The sequence below is a fragment of the Thunnus thynnus genome, chromosome 20 (genome assembly GCF_963924715.1).
Source record: "Thunnus thynnus chromosome 20, fThuThy2.1, whole genome shotgun sequence".
NCBI lineage: Eukaryota > Metazoa > Chordata > Actinopteri > Scombriformes > Scombridae > Thunnus > Thunnus thynnus.
The window spans coordinates 18,482,845-18,506,438 of record NC_089536.1 but is presented as its reverse complement, the minus strand read 5'-3'; the positions used below and the strand labels follow the sequence as shown (position 1 = coordinate 18,506,438).

Sequence of the window (23,594 nt, the reverse complement as noted above, 5' to 3'; positions counted from 1 at the left end):
TTGTGACCCCTAATCACAGATTATGGCCCTATAGGATGTACATGACTGGTGGGCAGTTCAACCAAAAAGTGATTTTTCCTTCTCACACTGTGTTATTTTGAAGATTTTACAAATATGTGTGCATGTAGATGATCAGATTCCAGTTGTTTACCTGTAGTCACAAGGAAAGCATATTACACAAAGTAGTACTTTGTAATTGGTTATTGTATTGTTGACTTGAGTTACAGCCTTCATAACATGAACTGGACCAGAACTAAAAGGTGTGAAAGTGCCCTTAAATCAGCCTTGATTGTTATTATCCTGATAGAAATGCAGCATTACTAAAACAAAACATAACCAGCCATACAAGTTTATTGTTTTATCTCTAAGTTCATAAAAGAAAGAAGAAATGTAGAAAAACATAACAGAGAGACAAATGAAAAATCCTCCCACATCCAGCTGCAGGTTAAAATGATCCAATTAGTTCTGCTACCATATACAGTACAGTCTTGGCTACAGTCTTCTTCTGTTTCTACAGGCAATTACTAGAAACCCAATCATTCTTGTCTGCTAATAAACATCCTCAGACAGTAGTACCATGCTAATGACTGAACTCCTTTAAAAGGTGACGTCATGCTTAATGGTGACTGTCTCAAATGGCCTACTGACTCACTTCTTGGACTGGATAAGTGACAAGTGTCATTACACACCTGTGTCACCACTTTGTTTCCTTGTAGTCATTCATGTAATACCTGTAATGACAATGATGCTTCGTTTTACATCTGCAGGGGTTGAAAAGATGTTGTAAAATCTACATGTCTTGACTGAGAGGAAGACTTTTTTTCCATCTTTAAGATCAGACAACAATTTAATCGTTCAGCAAACGCTAATTGGAAAAAAATGTTAAGTAAGAACACAAAAACTCTAATGTTCAGTCACACCAATTTTGCTGTTTTAAGAACAAGCAGTGGCTCAAAACACTGTTCATTTCATCAAGACTTTTCTTGGCTCAATATGCATTCTTGCACTTTCTCTTCCCTGTATGAGTTTGTTGTCTCTGTGAGTCCTCTGTTGCAACAGGGAAGAGGAAAAGAGTGGAATGAAGTCAGTAGAGGCTGCACCTCATCGCTGAGGAGCAACAACACCTCATAATGCCACAGAGTTTAGTTTTCCATAAAGTATTGATGCTGGCCCAGCAGTAGTGACTAGCAGTCACCTCTATGATAACAGGAGTAAGAGTTTTAGGCCTCGCTTCTGTTCTGCATTAATACTCCCACAAAGCTGAGCTGTTAAGGCTGAGTCCGTCTCCTTTCAGCGTACCTCCTGGGTCTCCACGCAGGTATTTGCCGTTCTTGCCACGGATGGCGAGGCGGCCGTGCTCCAGGAGCTCCAGAGTAAAATCCTCAGGGGTCTCACCGTCTGAGCACACCAGCCCAGCACTGTTCACATACCAGAACCGGTCATCCACACCTGCAGGAAGTCACACAGAGTAGGAATGTGCTGGTGAATGGCTCTGAACAGGTTGAAACTTCTCAAACATCTTATACTTGTGTTTTATTTAGCGCTTGATGTTTCTCATTTCTTAAACAGAGCCTAGTTTGAGAGACGAGAGCAAAAGAGATACAGGGATTAAATCAGTCTTGTTGGAGTGGGTGTGTCCTGACCTTTAATGTGGTAGGACCCATTACTGAATTGCAGGGTGAAAATGTCGTAGACGGATCTGCTGGCATCCAGCGTGTTGGAGTTCTTGTGGTGGCAGACAAAACCGTTCTCTCCTCTCAGGATCAGCATGGGCCGGTTGATCAGTTTCAGAGTGAGCTGCTCGTCCTCACCTGACAAAAGATGACAGCAAAATCATGAAAATAAAATCAGAGGGAAACTAGAGAGGTCAGATGTGGTTTCGAGGGGAGGAGGTACATTAGTGAAAAGTTGGGTAGAAAAGGAAGAAGCAGTGGAACAAACCTAGGGAATCACTGACAGCAAGTAGCTGGCCATTCTTCTTGGTGCAGATGTATTTTCCATTGCTGGCTTTTAGTGCCACCTTGTGGCCAAGCCACTCCACTGAAAACATGGTGCTTGCTGACCTGAAGATGGGCATCACAAGAGAGAGAAGGTGAGACTTTCCCTGCCTTGAAGTGCTCTTGGTAATACTGTTAATATATAATGAGTGCATACAAAGTGAGACTTAATTTATTATAAAATCTGAGTTGATGACATGTGACGTTTAGGGAGCAGAGATCATGTGAGAAAACCAGTGATGGTAAGTTGTAGCTGTCACATTGTGTTTTTAATAAATAAAGACATAACAGACAGACATTATCATAGGTTCCACTTTGTTATTTATTATAAAACATTTGTGAGTATTTCCTTTCATAACTTATAAACTCTGAGGTCAAAATGTATAGAGAATAGCAGAGAGTTGCATTGGATTAAACACATGTTTAGACAGTAAGGTCACTCAGGTTTAGCCAGTGACATAATGCAGACATGCAGGACAGTCTCCTTTGTATACAAATATCTGTGATATGAAATGTGGAGCTGATTTATTCATTTTCCTCTGTACAGTCTATATATGAGCATTCACTCACATTTCAGTGGCGGTACTCTGGATGCCTCCGTGGGCCACCAGGGCCCAGTAGTTCCCTTGGCTGGTGCGGAATGTACACTTCCTGGTTTCCTTGTCAATCTCCATCTGAAACGTCTCCATGTCTGTTTCATCCTCCTGGTTGGCTGCAAGGCTTACTCCTGGGAGGGGCAGAGTGAGCATATCTTTTCATTAATACAGCATGAAAACTCAAGGGCTATGTAGTGGTGGGAGGAATGCATCCATCAACTGCTGCTCACAGTGTTTGTTGACAGTCAATTTCCCCCTCCATGTCAGTGTTTCATATTGCATATGTGCAATTACTGCTGAATAAGTTGTAGTAGTAGTTTGGGAAACCAGCACCATAGCAGCTTGCTAATCAAGTTGTATTGTTGTATTGAACTTGGCTCAGCATGAAAGAGTTGGTAATCACGTCTGATCCCAGGATGTTAGGTTATTTTTAAGTGGTTCAGTCTTAAACTGCGCACTTGATCTGACATGCTAAGCATAAAGCTTTCTTAGGGTAAAAACATGTTCAGTAATAGTGGGTCTTGATGCATTTAGGGATAAAATACACAGTGTATAAAATAAATGCACTGTAACACTAAACTTAACCATGAAGGAAAATCTTATGGAGACAAGTTTGCATGTTTCTCATGTTTCTCACAGTATTATGTGTTATCAGCCATACAGAGATGACACTCTCACCGCAATGCTCTGCATCAATTACATTGAGACTACTTTACACTCAAACAAAAGTCACACCTCTGATTGACAAACATTTTATAGAAACCGCTTAGAAACCAATTATTTTAACATTTTAATTGGTAACATATGTAACAGAGTTGGTGTCAAACATGTGAGAAATTCAAACCAACACAAACACAGAGACATCCATCCCGTTCTGCTTTGCTTAGTGGTTTGACTTCCAGGTTTACAAGTCAATAGGCAACTTTAGTATTTTATATCACTCTCATCCATATGCTGCAATCATGACTGATAACCTTGATATCATACCTTTTTATTTTAGCTTTTTTTTGTCATTATGTTAACGACAAGTTATAGTTTGAACCTTTACTCATTTATGATACAGTCCTTTGTGATTTACTGGCTAATTCTTAGTATTATCATAATTGTTAGAAGTATAGAAAGCAATTGTTTGTCTCACCACCAAGAGACAGATTGCAGAAGGCTAAATTCTAAATTAGTTGCATCCAATAATATCCCAAATACATTTTCTTAATCCTTTAATAACTATCTGTATGCTTCACCCCCCTCTTATCTCCCCCTGCTCTCTTTTCGTCATCATTCTCAACCTTCTTCCCTTCCCCCACCTCTCCCTCCTTACCCCCTGACCCCCTCAACCCACACCTCCCACCATCACCCCACCTCCGGCCCTGCCTATCTGCCCTCTTCACAGTGGGGCTCTGATATAATCAGCTTTCGAGTGCTACCCGTCCAATCCCTCAATCCCCTCAATGAAAGAATAAAGGATTTCATGGTCCACACTTAGCAGGATGTACAGATAATTACCAACCCCTCTCAACCCGCAAGCTAACGGAGCTATGAATGATCAAACATAGGGAGTATATGCAAAAAAGTGTATCTACATTAACTAACTATATTGTTGCAGCCTGAAATGTTATGCATACATGTATAAGCGACAAACAGAGTTGTTTTAAGCTGCTTGTCTTTCACAAATATTGGACACCCAAAGTATAACCATATGTAGAGAGATAGTTTTATTTATCCAATAGGAACCAAACTCTATTGGACAATGTTGGCTCAGTTTTTAAAAAAAGAAGATTGAAACCATATGTGTCTTTAGGTGACTGCATTTAAAAGATGCAGAAAAATGTAATTTCAACCCATCCAAATATAATTCACGGGTTACAAAGAACAATACAGTTCTTTGACTTCTTTAAAGAGAGTACATACACAGCAGTACTTTGAGCTAAATGCAAACATAAGCATGCTAACATCACAATGACAACACTAACATGCTGATTTTTTGCAGGTATAACGCTTACTACGTTCACCATCTTAATTTAGTGCGTTAGCATGCTAACATTTGCAAATTAGCACTAAACACAAAGTACAACTGAGAAATTTCACCCAAAACTACAAATGTCAACTTCATGGTGGTGCCAGAGGAAAATTCAAGGGTTCCCTAAAGTGATTAGGGTTCATCATGTGGGAATGATAAATGTCTTTATGAAATTTTATGGCAATCAATCTGATAGTTGTTGGGATATTTCAGTCTGGAACAAAGTGGAGGACGGACTGGCCGACTGGCTGGCTGACATTGCCATCCATAAAAATATATGACAAAGATATTGTCTGCATGTCCTTACTGAGGTCAAGCCAGGTTTCGCCTACATTTTATGGAGATGTGTTGTTAGTGTAGACCTATCACAAGTAATAAATCTGAGCTCAGCATGATACATTCCATCAAGTGGTGGATGTGAATTACATCTGCATAATCCAACGCAGATGCACATACCTGCACGTACCAGCCTGGATAAACACCTTTTTGACAGAAAAAAAAGAAGCTCTAGATATTGTTTAAGCAGTCTAATTCCATCTATTTTAAGATTCTTTTGAGGCTTTTTGCTTCAATTTAATATCAGACCATAGAAACACACTGAAGGAGAGAGAAAGGGGGATGACACGCGACAAAGATGTCATGGTTACCGAGCTACCTGGACGCTTTAATCACATCTTATTCACACTTGATAAACTAGATATCATGAGGTCATACAACTGTCTGGTTAAATTATCATTGATCTTAAGTGCATTTGAAGCATAAATTTCTGCCCCTCTCCTCTGCACCTACGCCTGGGGGCCCATCACTCTCATTCTCTTTCATCCCGACTCAATGTCATGCTTTGTCTACCTATTCCATGTGTCCATTTCACACTAATTCAACCCAGAAATTATCCTCAGACAGGGCTCAGCTGGGACCTCACTGCCACTATCTGATAGATGAGAGACGAGGAGACAGAGGAAGGAGAGAAGGATGGAGGAAGAGAAAAGAAACAGAGAATGCGGGAGAAAGAGATTGGATACGCTGAAATCTAAGCTACCAATCTGAGGATATCAATAGCTCTGTTGATGACCATCTTTGGAACACCAGTTGGTCAAGCATACAAAATAAGATGTTGTCATCATAGCCATGATCACTGTTAAACTATGCAGCATCGAACAGTACACCTATCAATACACTCCCCGGTGGATCTGCAAAGACACACACACACACGCACAGTGTCCTTAGTAGTGCCACATTTTGGATCAGACCCAGGATCCAGCTCCACTTTCTGGTGTTGTCCTACCTGCTGCCTGCAAGTGGAGCAGGCCTAACTAATCCATCAACGATGGATGGCTCTGACATCTATTATTAATGGTAAGCTGATTCCACTATCCCCCTGTCCCTTATTTTCTTCCTTCTCCCAATCCTTTATCCTTCACAACTGCATTTTCTGTTGTTTTATTTCAGTCTCTTCATTTCTTTCTTGCTTATCTGCTCCTGGGTTTTGTGTATGTGTGTGTGTGTCTGTGCATGCATGCATCCTGTGTGTGTATACTGTATGTATGTGTGTATGTTAACGTGTGTGTTAATGGAAAGTTTGTGTCTTTGGGGTATCATCTCTTTTTCACTTTCAGGGCAGAGTGGACCACTTAGACCCGAGAAACACTGAGAGGTGACGAGAGACATGATGACAGATCTACATGACATGTTAAGGCACACACACACACGTACGCGCACACACACACACTGCAGGCACTACAGAGCAACTCAGAACAGATAGAAAATTCAACCCTATAACAGCTGACCCTCTTTTATCACAGACCCATTTACTACATTTGTACTCACTTTAAAACAGAAGGCCAACATCACTCCTCTGCTCTGGAGGGAGCTTAAACGGAGGTGCTAATTTATGTGTAAAGACACTGGTGATATTAGGGAGGATGAAGAGCCCACCTGTCTCCACACATACTCCTATTGTTCTTAAGTCCTTTGAGAGTCCTCCTACATGTGTATCCTCCTTTCTCTGCTTTCCGTTTCCCCCTTTTTCTCCTTGAATCATCATGTTGAACCCAGAGGTTGAAGGTAACAAGGTATATTTACACAAGTTTAGGGACTGGCACTTAAATATTTTCCATTTTGTTATTATATCCCACTTTTAGTCTAATGTAATAATTCATCCTTGTTGGTTGCAAACTATAATCCATGCTCCCTTGCTCATTTTTTTCATTGTTACCAAGTGCAAGCAAAATAACAAGTTGCTGAAGAAGGTATCTACTGAACATTTGTTGCCTATCAATAGCTAGTCTATGACATGATTACTAGCTATAATTTTGTGCCATGAACTGTGCTGCCTGGCAAAATATGTGAGAACTTAATTGAAGCCTTTTCAATCTACTAGCTTGAACTGGAATGAGGTAGCAGCAAAACATATACAATGACAAAAAAACCTTGTCTGGTATCTTGATGTCTCTTTTCGGTTGCTAAATACGGCATATTTACCCCGTCTTTAACAATGTGTTTCCTTGATTTTCAGCAGCACTCTGACTGAGGCTGGGGTTAGCGGGTTAGATTAGGGGGCTCGGCGGGGCAGAAGCTTTGGCCCCAGGTGAGAGGCAGCTTGAGTTTCTGAAAGCAGACTCCCCCCTCGCCTTCCAGGAACAGGGGCCAACTTCATCAATAATTCAACACACCTCACCTCACCACTCACCACAGCCGGACAGTATGGTTGTGTGTGTGGGCGAGTGTGTCGCAGAAAGATAAAGCTTTTGTTTGTGCAGAATGAGGTTAGGAAGAGAGAAAGGGAAAGGAAGAGTGTAGAAGAGACGGGGTGTTGAGCATGATGTAAGTGTTTCTGTAAATGCATGCACACAATGCATACATGACGCTACTCTATACTGAATATGTGTTCTATACTCCACCTTATCACTCCTTCCCTTCAACCAATCAGTTTACAGTGCTCCCAGTCATTTGGTTTCTGCCTGCAGCTCCCACTGCTAACCAGGAACAATGAGCGTGGAAAGATTCAGTTACAGCACCCAGGGCTGGAGTAACTCGACCCTGCAGACAAGAATCTGCAGCCTGCGGATGGGTGTCATAGCCAAGTATGCTGACAAGCACTGTTGGTGTATGCTAATCCACCCCAAATCCAGTTTCAAATCAGACCAGCAAACCCCTTTCAACCATCAGCAACTGAACACTTGGCAAGTACTTCTAGTGCACTTCTGTTTAGATGTAAAATGACCCTCACAATTACAGTTTTTCTTGTTTTTACGCTGATCAAAGAAATTCAGCCTTGTTTTTCATAAGGAATAACTTTGAAGCCAATGTGGAGCAGGTGTAATCCATCCGTATAGTAGTGTGCTGCCATGACTGCATGCTGATCAAATAACCCACTCCAACAGCCCTGTCACAAGACTGAAGAGTAAATACATAATACAGTATCAACACAGCATTACTGTACAGCATATATGTTCCAAGCAGCTGTTTCAGTAAGCCCAAGGGGCAAAAGAAAATAGTGTTAACACCATTACCCAACAAAGCCAAGGCGTACATTTGAGAAGGAATGAGAGGCTTTTTTTTTTTTGAGAGATCACCATTTATGATAGATTATTTGGTCAAAGAAAGGGAAAACAATGTCCTACTTTCTCACCAACCCCTTATTATATTTGTTACATTCTATAAAGAAATGACCACCATTTTATTGATATGAAACCCATTCTGACACATAAAACTCCTTGGACAATTAAAATAGAATTCTGTGGAAAATAGGTTTTTCCACAAGTTGAGAAATACATATATTCTGGGTAACATAATTCTTTCCAACATGGATACACAATAAATCTGTCATTTGGCCAAGTCACTCACTGGCAGAGGCTTTCATACAGACATTGGACTGATCTATATCAGTGGGCAGCCCTGCAAAACCAATGACGTATTCGTCTCAGGTCTCCCAGATGAGGCTGATAGTCTCTCATATCAGCCTCATCTATCTTGTCTTCCTGGAAAGATCCAACTATCCAATGTGATGTTGATGCACAAGTTGATGTGCAGACTACATTACCCATAATTATGATGAATTCCCTATCAGCTGCCAGTCATTTGTGAGTGGCCGAATCCCTAGACCATGCATTCTCCGCATGTCCACCAGTTAATGTACTTCCTGTACATTGTAAGCTCAGTTTTCTGGGGGTGTATCAGTGCACAGTAAGTGTATATGGGCCAGTAGTAGTAACTGTAGTAGTTGTAGTTGTTGCTGCCCCTCTGCTTCATTATGTATATGAGTAGGTCAGTGTATGTCATCAGAAGGCTCATGTGACCACCCTCAGTGGCACATAAGGTCAACCTTTGTCCATTTAATCAGACTTTTAGGATCCTAGCAGACTGCCGGAGTTGCAGTTTGTGCATGAATGCGTGCAATGCAAAATCAAACCATGTCTTGATGATGTGTCTGTGTTTTCCTACCTTGTCTTATGGAGACATATCGCCCATTGGCTGCCATCAGAACCACCTGCGGGTGGCTCTCCTCCAGGTCAAACAGTTCATCTTTGCCTGGTTTGGAGCACCGCCCAGACCTCAAGGTGCCTGTGGGCCCCATAGGAGACAAGTACTTCCCTTCACAGTCTTTGAAGGCCAGCTTCCCACACTTCAGCTCCAGTGTGTACGCTGTGGCCCTGCCGCTCTCTGTCAAGAGCTTCCCATCATTACTAAGGAAGCGGCTGTCACAGGTCTTTAAGCAGTACTTCCCGTCCAGGTAGACAAGGGTCAGGAGTGCTACCACTCCCCAGGGAATGTTCAGATCCACAGCAATCTCGCCATCCTCCATGGAGAGATGGGCGTAACGCTTGCGGGCCACAGACAGTAGGTTGGCCTGTGGATGTAGAGCCAGGTGCACTGACCACAGCTCAGCATCTGTTATTACCTGGGCAAAGCAGGACAGGTAGTCCCGAGAGCCGCCGAAGAAGCGGAGGTGCTGCTCAGACTGCAGGGCCCAGCGGCCATCTGACTGAGCCACGATGAGGAAGCGGCAGTCTGAATTGTGCCCATCGGCCTCACAGGTGACCTTGCCATCCTTGTCGGAGGTCAGGTAGCGTCCCAGGTGGCTGCGCAAGTAGACCACCTGGGTGTCCTGAGAGTCCTGCTCAAGAGTCCATATCTGTTTCTTCTTCAAGCTGGGTGCAGATGCATTTACCTGAAGGACAAGGAAGGTATCCCTCAAAGTCTTGTTCTATACAACAATGTCAAAGTGCTTATTTCATATGTAGATGTCATGTTTGTACCTTGAAGCCAAAGGTCTCAGCTGTGAGGTAGCGACCCTCATGGTTGATTAAACCGAACTGCAACTTCAGGGGACGATTCCCATTTGACGGCATCTTCAACTGCAGAAATCAGGAGGTGGCAGAGCGAGAGGAAGGTGAGAGAAGTTGGGGATGGTGGGAAGAGAAATAGTGGGAAATCAGAAAGAGAGGGGTAAATAGACCTCAAATAGGATGCAGTAGAAAGGGGAATGCATAAAAGAGGGGGAATACATGTTTTTTTTAAGAGGCAAGGAGTAAGGATGGAGGTGATGTCATGGAGAATGATGAAATGAGAAAGTCTTAAAGACAGGAAATCAATTCATTAAGGTACAGTATATAAAGCACTCCCAAGACCACAAATTCCTTCCCCCGCCCATGGCTTCATTATACATTTTTCCAGCCACAGCTCTCCTAATTTACTTACTGTGGTTTTGTGGCTTCCTCTCTGTAGTTTCTGCGGCTCTAATTCCAGCTCCCAGATTTAAGAGGCTTCTTTCGCCAAGCGTCCTCTTGTAATTCTTTCTTTCCCTTCTTTTCTGCCCCTCTCCTCTGCTTCTCCTGCGGGTTCTCACGTTCTGTTGATCGGGTCTCCCAGCACCCCTCCACCACAACCCCTCTACCAACCCTGATCTCTCTTCAGTCCTGAGTCCGGCGTCAACCTCTCTTTCCTTGTACACTAATTTTGCTCTCAACTGCTTATCTCCTCCTCTCCTCTTACTGCCTCTCTGCTGTTGAACAGTGCTCTCTCATCCAGCGTCTCTCCAGTTCTAGCTTGACGTGTTATTCACTCTGAAGGCTCAATCACTAGGTCCCCCAAGACTTGACTTCCCTGAGGTTTTGTTTTTCCCCCCTCCTTCTGCTCATTTGCTTCCTATTTTCTGCAGGTTTCTATCACATTCAACACTCTGACCTTCTTCTTCGTCTCCTTCCTTGAAGTCCAGGTTCCTCATTTGTTAGACAGAAGTTTGATCAGTGAAGAAGAACATCCTCAGCGGTCCTGCAAATTTTATGGTAGTGCATTGAAAGACTCCTTCACTCTTTCTCTAAACATAAGCCGTCCATCACAACTGAACTCAGCAACAAAGGGTGCTTGCCTCTGTAATCTTAAGCCTCTCTCTGTCGCTTTTTCCTCCCATCCTCTCCTTCTCTCTCGCTGCCTTTCTCTAACCTGCCATGTGTATAATCCTGCCTTTCTCTGCCTCTCTGCTTTATTCTGAGCTCTGCTCCTCGCCTCTCTCTCTGACACATAAAGACAGGTAAGTAGAAACAATGCGCACACACACACATACACACACACACACACACACACACACACACACACAGTGTCGGGTAACCAGAGCACCCCCCATGCCTTTGGGGTAGTTGCCTGAGTGCAGCTCCCCTTACCTGCCTATGCTGTGGGGTTTAGTTACACACCTTCTCTGATTGCAAGCTCTCTGGATCAGTCCTAATGGGAAATGTGTCTGAGAGGTTGAGGGAGTTGGACTTTACATCTGAATTTGGGAGACAAGTAAAGGGAAAGGAGATGGCAACAATAACAAGCTAATCAACATATGGGTGTGTTTATATGTGTGTGTGTGTGTGTGTGTGTGTGTGTGTGTGTGTGTGTGTGTGTGTGTGTGTGAGTAATCAACCTTGCCAATCAGCCTATTATAAGTCTTCTTTGCAGAGTAAACAGACGTGTCTGTTCCTGAATCCATCTAATCCTCAAACCAATCATCCCAACCTGGCTAATCTACCGGTACTACCCCTCCCCATTTCCTCTGACACACACACACACACACACACACACACACACACACACATACACACACACATATGCTCCCCCCTCTGCTTGTCAATGGCTATAAACATGCACATAGACTCACTGACCCACAGCAACATGCATGTCATCACCACACACACACATATATACACACACAAACTCACACACAAAGGTCAGAGGAGGGTCTCAGGGTTCATAGTAAACACCCACCCACCCAAAGATTTACTCCTTCTGACCCGTACTTGAACTGCTGCACTTTACACAAAATGTGATAAACAATGCGTGTCACACAAACACACACACGCAAACACAGATACTGAAGGACATGAGTGGTGTGATTGTTCACTGAGTCCATTCCTGGAACACTAAAAGAGACAGACATCCAACTTTTCTGAGGTGCTGACTTGAGATTGGCTTCCCTGTTTCTAGTCTGAAACTTTGCTGTAATGAGGCTTGTTAAAAGGATTTCCAACTGGCATTTTTATTCTATCCCTACAGAATTTATCATGGCAAAAACTTAATGTAAAATGAAATAGAAAACAGACAAAACAAAATCCTCTTTTGTCATATTTTTGTCATATTTGTCATATGTGTGCTGGACATAGGTAATCAAAAGTTCTAATTAAAATGATAACCAGTGAGTGTTTTAGAGATTTAAATCAACTGTTGATATCTAAGTGAGAATATTTAATGAATCGCCCAAAGCTCATCATGAAGGCCAGCGTGCCATATTTGTACTGGTGACCCCTCTATTAAATACATGGCATTAAAAGATGAGAGGAACTTTTTTAAAAAAAATATTGAATCTCGCAATTAGACAAATAAAAAACAAAACAATACAACTTACTTCACGATATACAGTACAACTCCAGGCTCTACTGAACCTACAGAGGGCGTCCCTGTTCTGCAGACAACAGATCCAGTACAGAACTATACAGTCTGATGGGAACCCTGCAAACTCATCTTATTCTAAGATTTGAAACTGTTATGTTTTCTTTCAACATGTCAATTGCCAGTCAAATTAAAATAAGGGGACAATTGAAGGACAATAGCAGGTTACAATAAGTTTACGTTTTCACATCTTATTTGTGAAATCTATCTGGACAAAAGCATTTTAAAAACTTTAAAGTCTACCTGTCTGAAACAGGCTTACTGATGTGGATGAAATCCGTTCACTATAAATATTCACCTGCTTGTCTTCTTGAAGAAGCCATCTGATCTCCGCTTGGTAAGAGGCGCTGCAGTGTGAATGCATATGTGTATGTGTGTGCAATTATTTCTGAGAACTCAACTCCTTATCTTAAAATAACAGAAATGAATTGTAAATCACATCCCATATTCATATACTCAAAATCTTCTATTACTGTCTCTTAAATACAACCACATGTGCACACACACACACACACACACACACACACATGCATGCTCACACATATAAAAACATACAGCAGAGAATGGTGGAAGAAAAAAAAGGAAGTAGGAGGGGGAGCAGACACACTGCTCACAAATCAAAAAAGTCATATACTGTTATTGTTATCAGTGCTATTATTTTCATTACTATCACTATTATCACTATTACTGTACTTCCTCCTCATATGTATCCTATCCCACGCATCATTAGCTCGCTCTCTGTGGCCCCCAGGGGCTGCGTCATCGTCTGCTGATGTGCCGGCGCTCCTGCTGCCGTCGGCACGGTGACGCCTGTCGATAGCCAACCAGATGTTTTTTTTTTTTTCTCAACCCTTATTCTGGGACGTGCGGCTGTGCCAGGTTCACCGTGGCAACCGTGGGATGGTGCTTTAGAAGCCATTACAGCGGTCCTCTGATGACACTCAAATAGCTATCATTACACCTCCTCCAAGGAGACACAGAGGGAGGAGGAGAAGGAGGGAGGGTGGTGAGAAGAGAAGGGAAGGAAAGGAGAGAATGAGGCAGGGAAGAAGGAAGGATGGAGAAGAGGCAGTAGAGGAGCAGATGAAGCACAAGAAGTAGCAGAAAGAACTGGAGGAAGTGGATGAGAGGGTGAAGGGAGGAAACAGGGAGGAAGGGGAAACAGATGAAAGGTGAATGGTGGGAGAGATGGAAAATTATACAGGCAGACAGGGATGGGAAGTTAAAGATATAGAAGGTGCATGGAAGACGGGATGAGAGGGAAGAGAGTGATTGAGAGAGAGAATGGGGAATTCAAAATGACCATTTCTGAGTTAACAGCCTCCAGCCTTTTTCTACCCTATTAAGTTCTATTCTGCCATTACTTGGGACTGCGGGGTGCTGCCTCATACCCCACGGTGTCCCCCTACTCTTACAGACACCCCTCCCACACACACATCCATGATCTTCATCATTTTCCTCCTCCAGTCATCCTATTCCCACTTTTCTCCCCCCTCCCTCCCTCCTGTCTCTCGTCTTCACTTCAATTCCAGAGGTTGTGAACTGGATGAAAGAGAGATCAGCTGGATCAGATCTTTGAGTCCACTGCTTGTCCTTGTTGCAAAGCACGCCAAAACAAGCGGTAAAAGGGTTCTGCAGTTATTTCATTTAGTTCATGTCTTTTTCTGTTTACTCCTCCTCTTTCTCCCTTTATCTCTGACACCTTTTGACTTAGTTTTAGCAAAAATCAAGTTGTATCAGGACCCAGATTGTATACTTATGCAATACATAACAACCTGTCATCCAATTAAACATGGCTAACCAAGAAAACACTCTAACCTTGTTATATATTCTGATTATTTCTAAACTGTCTTGCCCTGTTTGAGGTGAAAAGGTACTTTTAAGGGAAAAAGTAAAAAACAATCTGCAGGAAGTTGTTTTGACAGCTGTTTTTTCAAGATGGAGAACACCTGACAAAACTCCAAAGGTCCTTGTTTGTTGTCAAAGAATTTACGTTATTTCTTTCCAAAGATATCTGAATTCAGGATACACATGCACAATACTTGGAGACTTTATGTAAAGCTAATTTTGTGTCTAATTGTTGTTAGAACCATCCTGATATCATCCACCTCTGGCTGTTCTGTATCTGACCTCTCTGAGACTGGACATGGCACAAATAAAAAGAGGATCTAAATATGAGAATGACAGTGAAAATGACAAGTCACGTCTACATCATTCTCTTTCTTTTCCCTTTTCTAGCTGTTACATGTATTTTTTTTTACATGAATAGGGGTGATAACGGGTGAAAATAAGTCTGAGGAAGCTGTCACCCGCAAGAGCTTCAGTGACAAACTGTAATTGCTATCTGACTGAAATGTCAGCTCAAGAGAAGAAAAGGAGAACATCTTTCGATGCAAATGAACCAAACATACTTTCACACCTTTCAGCCTCTTTCCAATATGAAAGTTGCAGGAGTTTTCTTCTGTGTGAGACCTGTCCCCCCCCCTGCTTTGATCCCTTTACCTAAACTTATCTCCTCCTAAGACACATTTTTGGGATGGACAATATTAAAGAATATTCTATTCAATTCAATTCGGTTTTAATTATATAGTGCCAAATCACAACAAAAGTCATCTCAGGGCACTTTTCACATAGAGCAGGCCTAGACCATACGCTTTAATATATAAGGGAGCATTTATATTTGTGTCTTAATTCATGATTCATTACATTTAAAATTAAAAATGCAACCATTTAGGAGCTGTATTAAGAAAAATAAACGTTTTAATTGCAGTTTCCTTGCATGCTGAGACAGTTGCATCCTTACACACACACTCACACACAAACACCCTGACCTGGCATACTCTCAAATGTAATTCCCAAAGCCACCACTAAGAGGCGGTGTCAGCCTTCTACTTTGTCCCCTTTATGAGAAGCTTGCCTATATATTTTTTGGAGGTTAAAAAAGGAGAGCGAGAAGATTGATGCTTGGTTTGTCGATGCTGGTGCCTGTGTGACTGCATAGCGTAGGAGGGAAGGACTTTATAGTGCTATTTAAAATGGCTACTTTTAATGTCTCTTCCTTTTGGGGGGTGGTGGTGGGGGACTTTGCAGAAACTGAACGGCGTCAACAACACGTGAAAGCGTTATCAACTGTAAAACATCAGTGCAATTAAAACGAGAGGAGCGGGGGAGGAGTATTTCCCCCCTGTTTCAATCATTTCCAGTCCCCGTACCTGAGCGTGTCTCTCTTTCATGTAGTGCAGCCTGTATGGCATAACAGGAGCAGGTTTGACCCACAATTTTAGAGCCTGAATGTGTAAATGTGGGTTATACCTCACTGCTAAGCATGCATTTCTCATGTGCTTTTAATCCCATTGGTTTTCTTGCATGCTGATTTGATTATGACCAGGGCAACATGCACGCTTAAAAAGCTGCAGGCTGCTCTATTCGCCCCACGGGCTCCAGTATAGTACAGTACATTACCCTCGCTTTTCTTTAAATGTGTCTGAAACGAAGCTTTGAAACAGTCCGGATTAACTGATGTATCGCCTTTCTAAAAACAAACCGCCTCTGAATCATTCATTAATTCACATTTGGTTATTACAGTGCGGGTTTGTGTTTTATGGGCAGAGCAGCTCCTTCCTGTGTGGTAGGAAAGAGTTAATAACAACGGGCTAAACGTGATGAGTGAGGGGGACTCTGTGAAAAAAACAGCGAGCCAATCCGCGTCAAGATTAACACCTTGCGCAGCAGTGATTGGCCCACAGCCCGGTGTTGTCGTTTGGAGCTCAGGACCCACGTGGGGGCGCGGACACTCACTCGAGCTCTCATTGGCTGAGACCCCGCATTTAAGAACCGCCCGTGGAGGGTCTCACTGTATTATTGGCCACGCTGCCACAATCTGCCCCCCTCCTCCGCCTTGTTTTTCCGTCCGGGAGGAAACGGCCAGCCGCGCCGCCGCCGTCGTCGTTTCACATCTTTCACGAGGCGACATTCCACACCGATCCTCTTAACGGTACGAAAATACGAAATAAAACATGATTACTAAATATATTTAACTCAATGTCAACGTCTCTGTGCAAGGAGTTTCCCGTTATTTCGTTTTTATCGCCAATTTCCGAGACGTTTGCTCCTTCTGTTGCTTCATTTTCTCTTTATGAAGCAGCCAGGCGCTTCTCTCTCTCACACACTATACAAAGCACACACACACACACACACACACACACACACACACACACACATACGCGTCCATGTTCATATGTGCAGCTTTGCAGTGACAGGACCGTTAACCTTTAATGAATTAATTATATTAGTAAAGATTAACAGGCAAGAGAGCTTAATCAAATTTGGTCTGTGAGAGTATAGCCTCTTGCATCATCTATCAATCTATCTATCTATCTATCTATCTATCTATCTAGTGAATATGCAGGTGCAGTTAAGAGGGAAATCCACGTATCAAAAATGCACAATCTTAGCGTTTCTAACACAGAGATGCAAAGTTATGCAGTATTATGAACCAATGTAACAAACAAGGTTGTAAAAGATAATCTCAGCTCATCCCTGTCTTTAAACTGCAAGAGAGGAGATACAACAACATGGATTGCTACTAGTTGCATGGGATGGGATTCTGATACTTAGTTTAGTGGTCTTTTCCGCAACATTATTATTATTATTATTATTATTACTACACATATATGCATGACATTATCTTTCAAACCGGTCTTTAGGAAAATATTTTGCACAAGGCTTCATTAGATTTTATTCCTGTCTTGCAAAATAGGTTAATGGCTGTTCTCATGAAGAGACCATGATTTAATGGAGGACAACAGTGAGTGAGTTATATTTAAGTGTAGGCTACAAATTTTATTTTATTCTTTGCAAAATAATTTTGTCCATTATTGCTAAGCTAGTGATATTTAATGGGGTTGACTAGCTAAAGCAGAAAATAACTATTTCAGTTGCAACACTACAAGCGTCATTCTTTTCATTTTTAAAAATCATGATTTTTATCACTGATACAGTTTGATAAATGTTGCTGAACAAACTTCTACCATTTCCAAGACATTATTTACTTCCCCCCCCCCCCCCCCGACAGACTAAATATGAGTCTGTCTCAAAGTTGAATATTCAATTAGGTGCGATTAAGGCATATTTCCTTACGAAAAATGCAATACCCAGTGAGTGTATAAAAAGTGAGGCACCCCGGTCACATAAGAAGCTAACAAAATGCTGAATTACAAAATGGTGATTCTCAGAGCCAAAAACATGTGCGGTGTGTTCCTTCCTAAGAGTTTAAAAGCTTTGACATTGGTACTCTGGGAGCTGTGCTGGAAATTGCTGAATGCTAACAAAACAATTGTTCGAATAACTTTGTTCAAATGATGGGGTGTTCAGATTTTATTTTATGAAGTACAGTAACTCAGCTTTGAAAATCGACAGAAAACTCTCCAGTGTTTCAGAAAAATCTACAAAAACCTCCTTGGTTTGGCGGCAGCAGGACTTCCACTCTCTATTTAATGGCTCATTAGGATAAAAATGAAATGACAGACAAATGCTGCATTGAGTTTTTGCCACTAGGGGGCAGAAAAAACAATTGACAGATACCCCACTACCACAGGCCAATTCATGCTTTCCGCGTTCGACGTCCATGGACAGGTGTGGACTTGCACACCGACCACCGTCGCGCGCTTGGTTCCGTACACATTTTTCAGAGAATTGTTTCACATGTGCGCACTAGTAAACAGGATTGCAGCGTGAAAACTTTCCAGAGTTGTAAAATCCAATCTGTTTTACAAACCGCTGTGATGCGTTTTTCTGATCAGCCTTTAAATGTAATAATCTGTTACTCCAACCGGACTTGCTGGATCGTATTTCATTGTCTCACCGGTGCTTAAACAACACGCCCACACCAACACAGCCCCCAGGACTGTTTTCAGCTGAGGAGTTTCTGTATGTTGCTGAACAAGAAGAGAAAGTCGAAAACAATAAAGCAACAGTTTAATGAGAGCAGGAATACAGTACATATATACAGTAGATGTGACATTCATTCCTGTTTGCTTTTCTAGCACATGTGCAGTTGGCGCAGTTGCAACTTGTACAGGCCATGTGGTCACAAATTTTGGCCTGCGCCCAGACGTCCGCAGAGGGGTCCACACGGACTCTTGTGGACATGGGCGGATGATGACATTTACACAGACACAAAGCATGAATTGGCCTTACCTCATCACAACTGTTTGCTAACATACATGTACAATTGCTAACATGTGTAATTCCACATCCAGAAGGCAGCATTTTTAGTCAAATTTCTGTCCATGTGAATGTAACTCCAACATCCACTCTGCTTTTAGGTCTACATTGGTCTTCATCATAGTCTCCACGGACTCCTGAGAAAAGAGACTGTCCCCTAAGAAAAACAACAGAATCAGTTGTTTCAGCAAGTGCCCCAAAAAGAAATTTGTTTATTTTCAAGTGTAAATGTAGTGATAATGACGGGACGTTATTAAAGAGTGACAAACACTGCGTAGAGAGGAGATCGGGGTGGATGGATGGGTCAACAAAACATCGGACTACGGTCCTTAAACTTTCACAGTCGTCATTTTAACCCAAACCACAATGTTTCTCTAACCTTAACAAAGTACTTATTTTAGCTCAAACGATGATCATTCTCTAAACCTAACCAAACCTTAACCACAGTGTTGTCACATCATAAAACATATTTATTTCTCAGCAGTGATTTGTAACGGTTTTGGAAGGCACAGAGAAGTATTGTTGTTCTGCCGATTACTGGCAGATCGGAAAACGTTCATGAGTGCATGCACCAACAATGTATTTTGACGTTTAATTTGCAGGACCTGAGAAAAATATCTGACTCTTAAGCTTTCCAAATGGGGTTTTTCACCAGTTACTCACTAACTTCGTCTGTCTGCTATTTTGTGCTGGGAAAGTAGCGTAAAGTGCCAAGTAGAGTAAAGTTTAAGGAGGTCAAAACTCCAGCAACACTTAGCTATATATTTTTTTTTTTACCTTTTTGACTTCTTTTTCTTCATACCTAATTCATTTAAATGTTGTTTGTAATGTGTTTCACGATGACCCTGATGAAGGCCATAAGCCGAAAGGCATTGGTCTAACAATAAAGTTGTTCAACATAGGCCTACAAGTAGCGTAAAGTTTACTAGGGCTTTTGCTAAAAGTCCTAAATTGATAAGAGAGCACTTCCTTGTTTTATGAATAAAGCAGTACACAAGTTGAAGCAGCTCTGTGTCTATGTCTGACCAATCAACAATGGTCATCCCCCCAAAGTTCCTGTATTTTTGGAAAATCTACCCTGAGAGCAGGGACTTTTTGGGACTTTTTAATTTAGACCCTGGTTCCTCCAGTGGAAACACAGGTAGAGGAAGCGAGTTCCTCAAAAGGTTTCCAGGGGAAAGTTCCTTCAGTCGACTGGTCAAATATCACCAGCAACCATCAGGCTTATTTAAATCATGTTAAACCTTTGTCATTACATCCTGAACTTGCACAAGCATATTTGCTTTTCAACAATGTAGGGCAACTTCTCTTGAGATTGTGTCTTCCATGCAGCTGGAAATACTGCGTGAGCCTCACAGGCCAGCTACAGTGACTCTTTTTGGGATTTCTGCCTACAGAACATCCCCAAACCGTTCCTCCTCCTCTTGAATTGTTGAATAATGCTGCTAAATTCAGCTCAGACTGAATCTCCCGTCCATTCAGTTCACCTCAGAATCGAGATCAGTCAGCTTTTTCTCGCCTCATCCTATGCCGGAGCCGTGCTGCGGATTTAGCTTGCTTCTGATCCAGCAGCAGCAGGCACGGCGGCCCTCGCTGTGTGATGGCTGCAGGAGGGGAGCTGGGCCAGCGGGGAAGGGGGATACCCCCCGTGTGCGCTTAGCAATTGTTGTTGTGGCGATGGTGGCCGTAGTGGTGGTTACCAGGGAGATGGTGGTTGCTTGTCTGACCCGTCCCCCTTGTGCTGTCACCAGCGTTATTGATGCACGCCGCTACCCGGCATTGTGGGAGTGCAGGAGGGAGGGCGGAGAGGACAACGGTTAATGAGTTCAGGAGGAACAGGGACTCTCCCTGCTCCCGCTCTCCTTTCTCTGTTACTCTCTCTCACTCCCTCCCCCTCTCTGCTCACTCGCTCTCTCTCCTTCATTTCTCATGGGTGTCTGTCTTGTGCGAGTGTGCATTAAGAATGTGGGTCTCTCATGATCCATCATGGCAAAATGCACTTTCCCTCTTCGCACAAACACACACATGCTCACACACCTAAACGGCATACAGACGGTGCACTCACAAAAACATTTTCTCCCACACCTTAACGCGAACAGTGTAACTGACTCATTCGCAACCACTCCTTTCTCTCTCACTTACATACACACACACACACGCACACAGATGCTGCCCTGCTGTTATGCCTGAAGCAAGGAGAGCTAGCAAGATTAATAATGACCCCTGACTCCCCATAGACAGACCCAAATATACACAGTTTGGAGAGAGAGAAGGAAAGAGCCCAAGTAAAGAGAATGAAGGGAAGAACAAGGTGAGGCCAAATGGTGACTAAAAATACACAATTTAGAGACAAAGAGTGAGAAAAAATGTATACAGATTAGAAAGTGATAGAGATGAGGAAAGCAGAAGAAGAAGTGGGAGGCTAAACATGCAAAATTGGGTGAGAGGAGTAGTGATGAGTGATAAGAGAAAGTACGTCTACAAACGGTCTCCAGAGTGAAAACACTGACTGTGCATTTAGTTGTGAATAAGTAAAACTTAGCTTTTTGAAAACAATGATTTAAGCCTTGTTGGGGCCTACGAGGAGGGACCAAAAAAATTCCCAGAAGCCATCGATAGCATGGGATTAGGGTGATGGTATTGGATTTGCTGCTGGGTAGCATATTCCTACAGCTTGGTGAAACTGAAATTGGGACTGAAAAGGAGAAGATTCACCACCATGACAGTTTTTTCCTAACAATTCCAGGAAATTTTGGGTCCCCTCTTGTACAATTAAGGAGTACTCCGTCGATTTAGCATTGCCCTTCCATAAATTTGGCGGGCTTGCGAGAGACAGATTACAGTAGATTACAGAGTGGTCAAAATTGAGGCAGCAGAGGCCAATGTATCTAATCACTAGTATGCTCAAAAAATGATGAATCCTACAATTCCCATAATGCAACTTGATTGTCTTATTCATTCAACTGTTCTTTTTTTGGTAAATGCTTGTCTTTCAAACTCCATGCCCCCAGTATGTAACGTAGGCTGTCTTTTAAATATTAGTTTCTTTAAAACTTTAGAAAGCTCCAGAGCCATTGAAGAACATGACGAGTAAACTCTTTCATGTGTAAAATCAGTGGTATGTCCCTTTCAGAAGAAGAAGAGATTTAGTCATTTTTCTGTTTTCAAGTGTGTCAGTGTGAACCTGAAAACGCTCATGCGGACAGATGTCGTTTTCACATTTAAACAGCATTTTCAAAATTAGTTGCTCATTGTGAATGTTGTCTGAAGAGAGTGAGAGTGAAAATATTTACTCTGAAAGTGTGTTACTACTGCTTGCTTTCGACACAGCACTTTGCACATCCTTTTCGTCTCTCTGAGTTACATACACATGGGGGAGCTGCCCATTGGTCCAAAGGCCCATTATTCTGAAACCCCAATAGTTCAAAAAATGTCCCATTGGACTGAAAGCCCATTAATCCGAGGGCCTGTTACCCCAAAAACAAACGTCCATTGCTCCGAAGGCTCTGAAGGGTATTGGACACACTGCCGTTATTTATGGTTAGGCGTTCTACCTCTGTCGTCTTTTGGGTTAGGGTTAGGGTTGGGGTTAGTATGCATTAAATGCTCTAAAAAGCAAGCATTTTGTAAACGGTACCTTCGTGTTTGCATGTCAAAATACACGAAGATATTAAGGGCAAAAAACTCCAGGGAGAGTGTGTATTTTTGGAGCAAAAAGCCTTCGGAGCAATGGGCTTTCGTTTTCGGGATAATAGGCCGTAGGACTAATGGGCTTTTGGTCCAATGGGAAGTTTTTCAAACTATAAGGGTTTCGAATAATGGGCCGTTGGACCAATGGCATGGCACTCATACGTGCACTCACATACACGGGTATATATGCATGTATGCATGGGCACACAAAAACACTCACAGATAACAGCAAATATGCCGACAAATACACAAACAGGTGCACATACACACGCAAAAACACTCTCTCTCTCTCTCTCTCACACACACACACACACAGAAGCACCGGCATGGATTAATGTGTTTTGCTCAAATATTGCATTTATTACTGTTGGAGGCCTTTTGTGATGAGGGCATTTTTCAGGTTGCTAACCATTATTCCCTCTAGGCCCTGGGCTCCTCAAAGGAAAGCTTGTGTGTGTTTGTGTGTGTCAGTGAGAGACTTACCCAACCTTATGGTTATGGTTATGGTCTAACCAAGTAGTCAGGTTTTTTTCCCCCAATTCTTCAGGGGATTCACATCGCCATTTCTGACTGTACTTAATGCTCCCTCCCCATTTGTCAACACAAGCCTAAGCAGCTCCAAGCCTGTTTTTTTTGCCGTGAAAGGTTTTTTTTGTACCTCTATCATACCTTGAAATATTGCTGAGTGTGCTGTATCCATCATCATATAAAAAGTATGTGGGAACAGAAAAAGACAAACAAGTGAACAGTACCCCATCACTTGTCTCTGTCCTGATGTTCTTCTCTCTTTTCCCCCACCAGTGTATTAAAATGTGTTTACACAGTACTCGGATCAGCTACAGCACAAATTACATGCACATAGAGATATAAACTCAAACCAGACGGCGTTGCTCCTGCTCTGAATAATGGTTGGTGTTTGGTTCCGTTTTCATGGGTTTGACTCTGCCATCGCCTCAAGAATAAATTAATTCATCAGTTTATTCTTGGCTTTGTTTGTTTGCCGAGGAACATTTTTTTCTCCAGCCAGTGGTTTAATGTGTGACATTGACACAATAATTAATTGAAATCTGTCTGGGGATAGACTGTGTGATAGGGAGAAAGCCATGTCGGCATTATCAGAAGGCTGTCTTTCACATC

General features: G+C 42.4%; 1 protein-coding gene and 1 long non-coding RNA gene across 2 annotated transcripts; one reads left to right on the top strand and one right to left on the bottom strand.

Moving 5' to 3' along the window:
- Positions 1 to 217: 217 nt before the first annotated feature.
- fscn2b (fascin actin-bundling protein 2b, retinal) lies at positions 218 to 10,178 on the bottom strand. Its single transcript, XM_067576019.1, has 6 exons — positions 9,869 to 10,178; positions 9,054 to 9,780; positions 2,568 to 2,724; positions 1,942 to 2,063; positions 1,644 to 1,811; positions 218 to 1,449 (listed from the first exon to the last, which is right to left on the bottom strand). The coding sequence occupies exons 1-6, from the start codon at positions 9,959 to 9,961 to the stop codon at positions 1,244 to 1,246; spliced, it is 1,473 nt and encodes a 490-aa protein (XP_067432120.1). The 5' UTR covers positions 9,962 to 10,178; the 3' UTR covers positions 218 to 1,243.
- A 6,022-nt stretch (positions 10,179 to 16,200) lies between these two features.
- On the top strand, positions 16,201 to 19,773 carry LOC137172301 (uncharacterized). The gene is made up of 2 exons (XR_010924934.1): positions 16,201 to 16,536; positions 18,869 to 19,773. It is a non-coding gene; the product is annotated as an uncharacterized lncRNA (long non-coding RNA).
- The last annotated feature ends 3,821 nt before the right edge of the window (positions 19,774 to 23,594 follow it).

What these genes read in the sequence shown, in the direction of transcription:
- fscn2b (XM_067576019.1), bottom strand. Translation starts at nt 9,961, where the DNA reads ATGCCGTCAAATGGGAATCGTCCCCTGAAGTTGCAGTTCGGTTTAATC. An exon ending in ATATGTCTCCATAAGACAAG is followed by an intron (nt 2,725 to 9,053) that starts GTAGGAAAACAC and finishes TGCCCCTCCCAG; the next exon opens with GAGTAAGCCTTGCAGCCAAC. An exon ending in TGGGTCCTACCACATTAAAG is followed by an intron (nt 1,450 to 1,643) that starts GTCAGGACACAC and finishes GACTTCCTGCAG; the next exon opens with GTGTGGATGACCGGTTCTGG.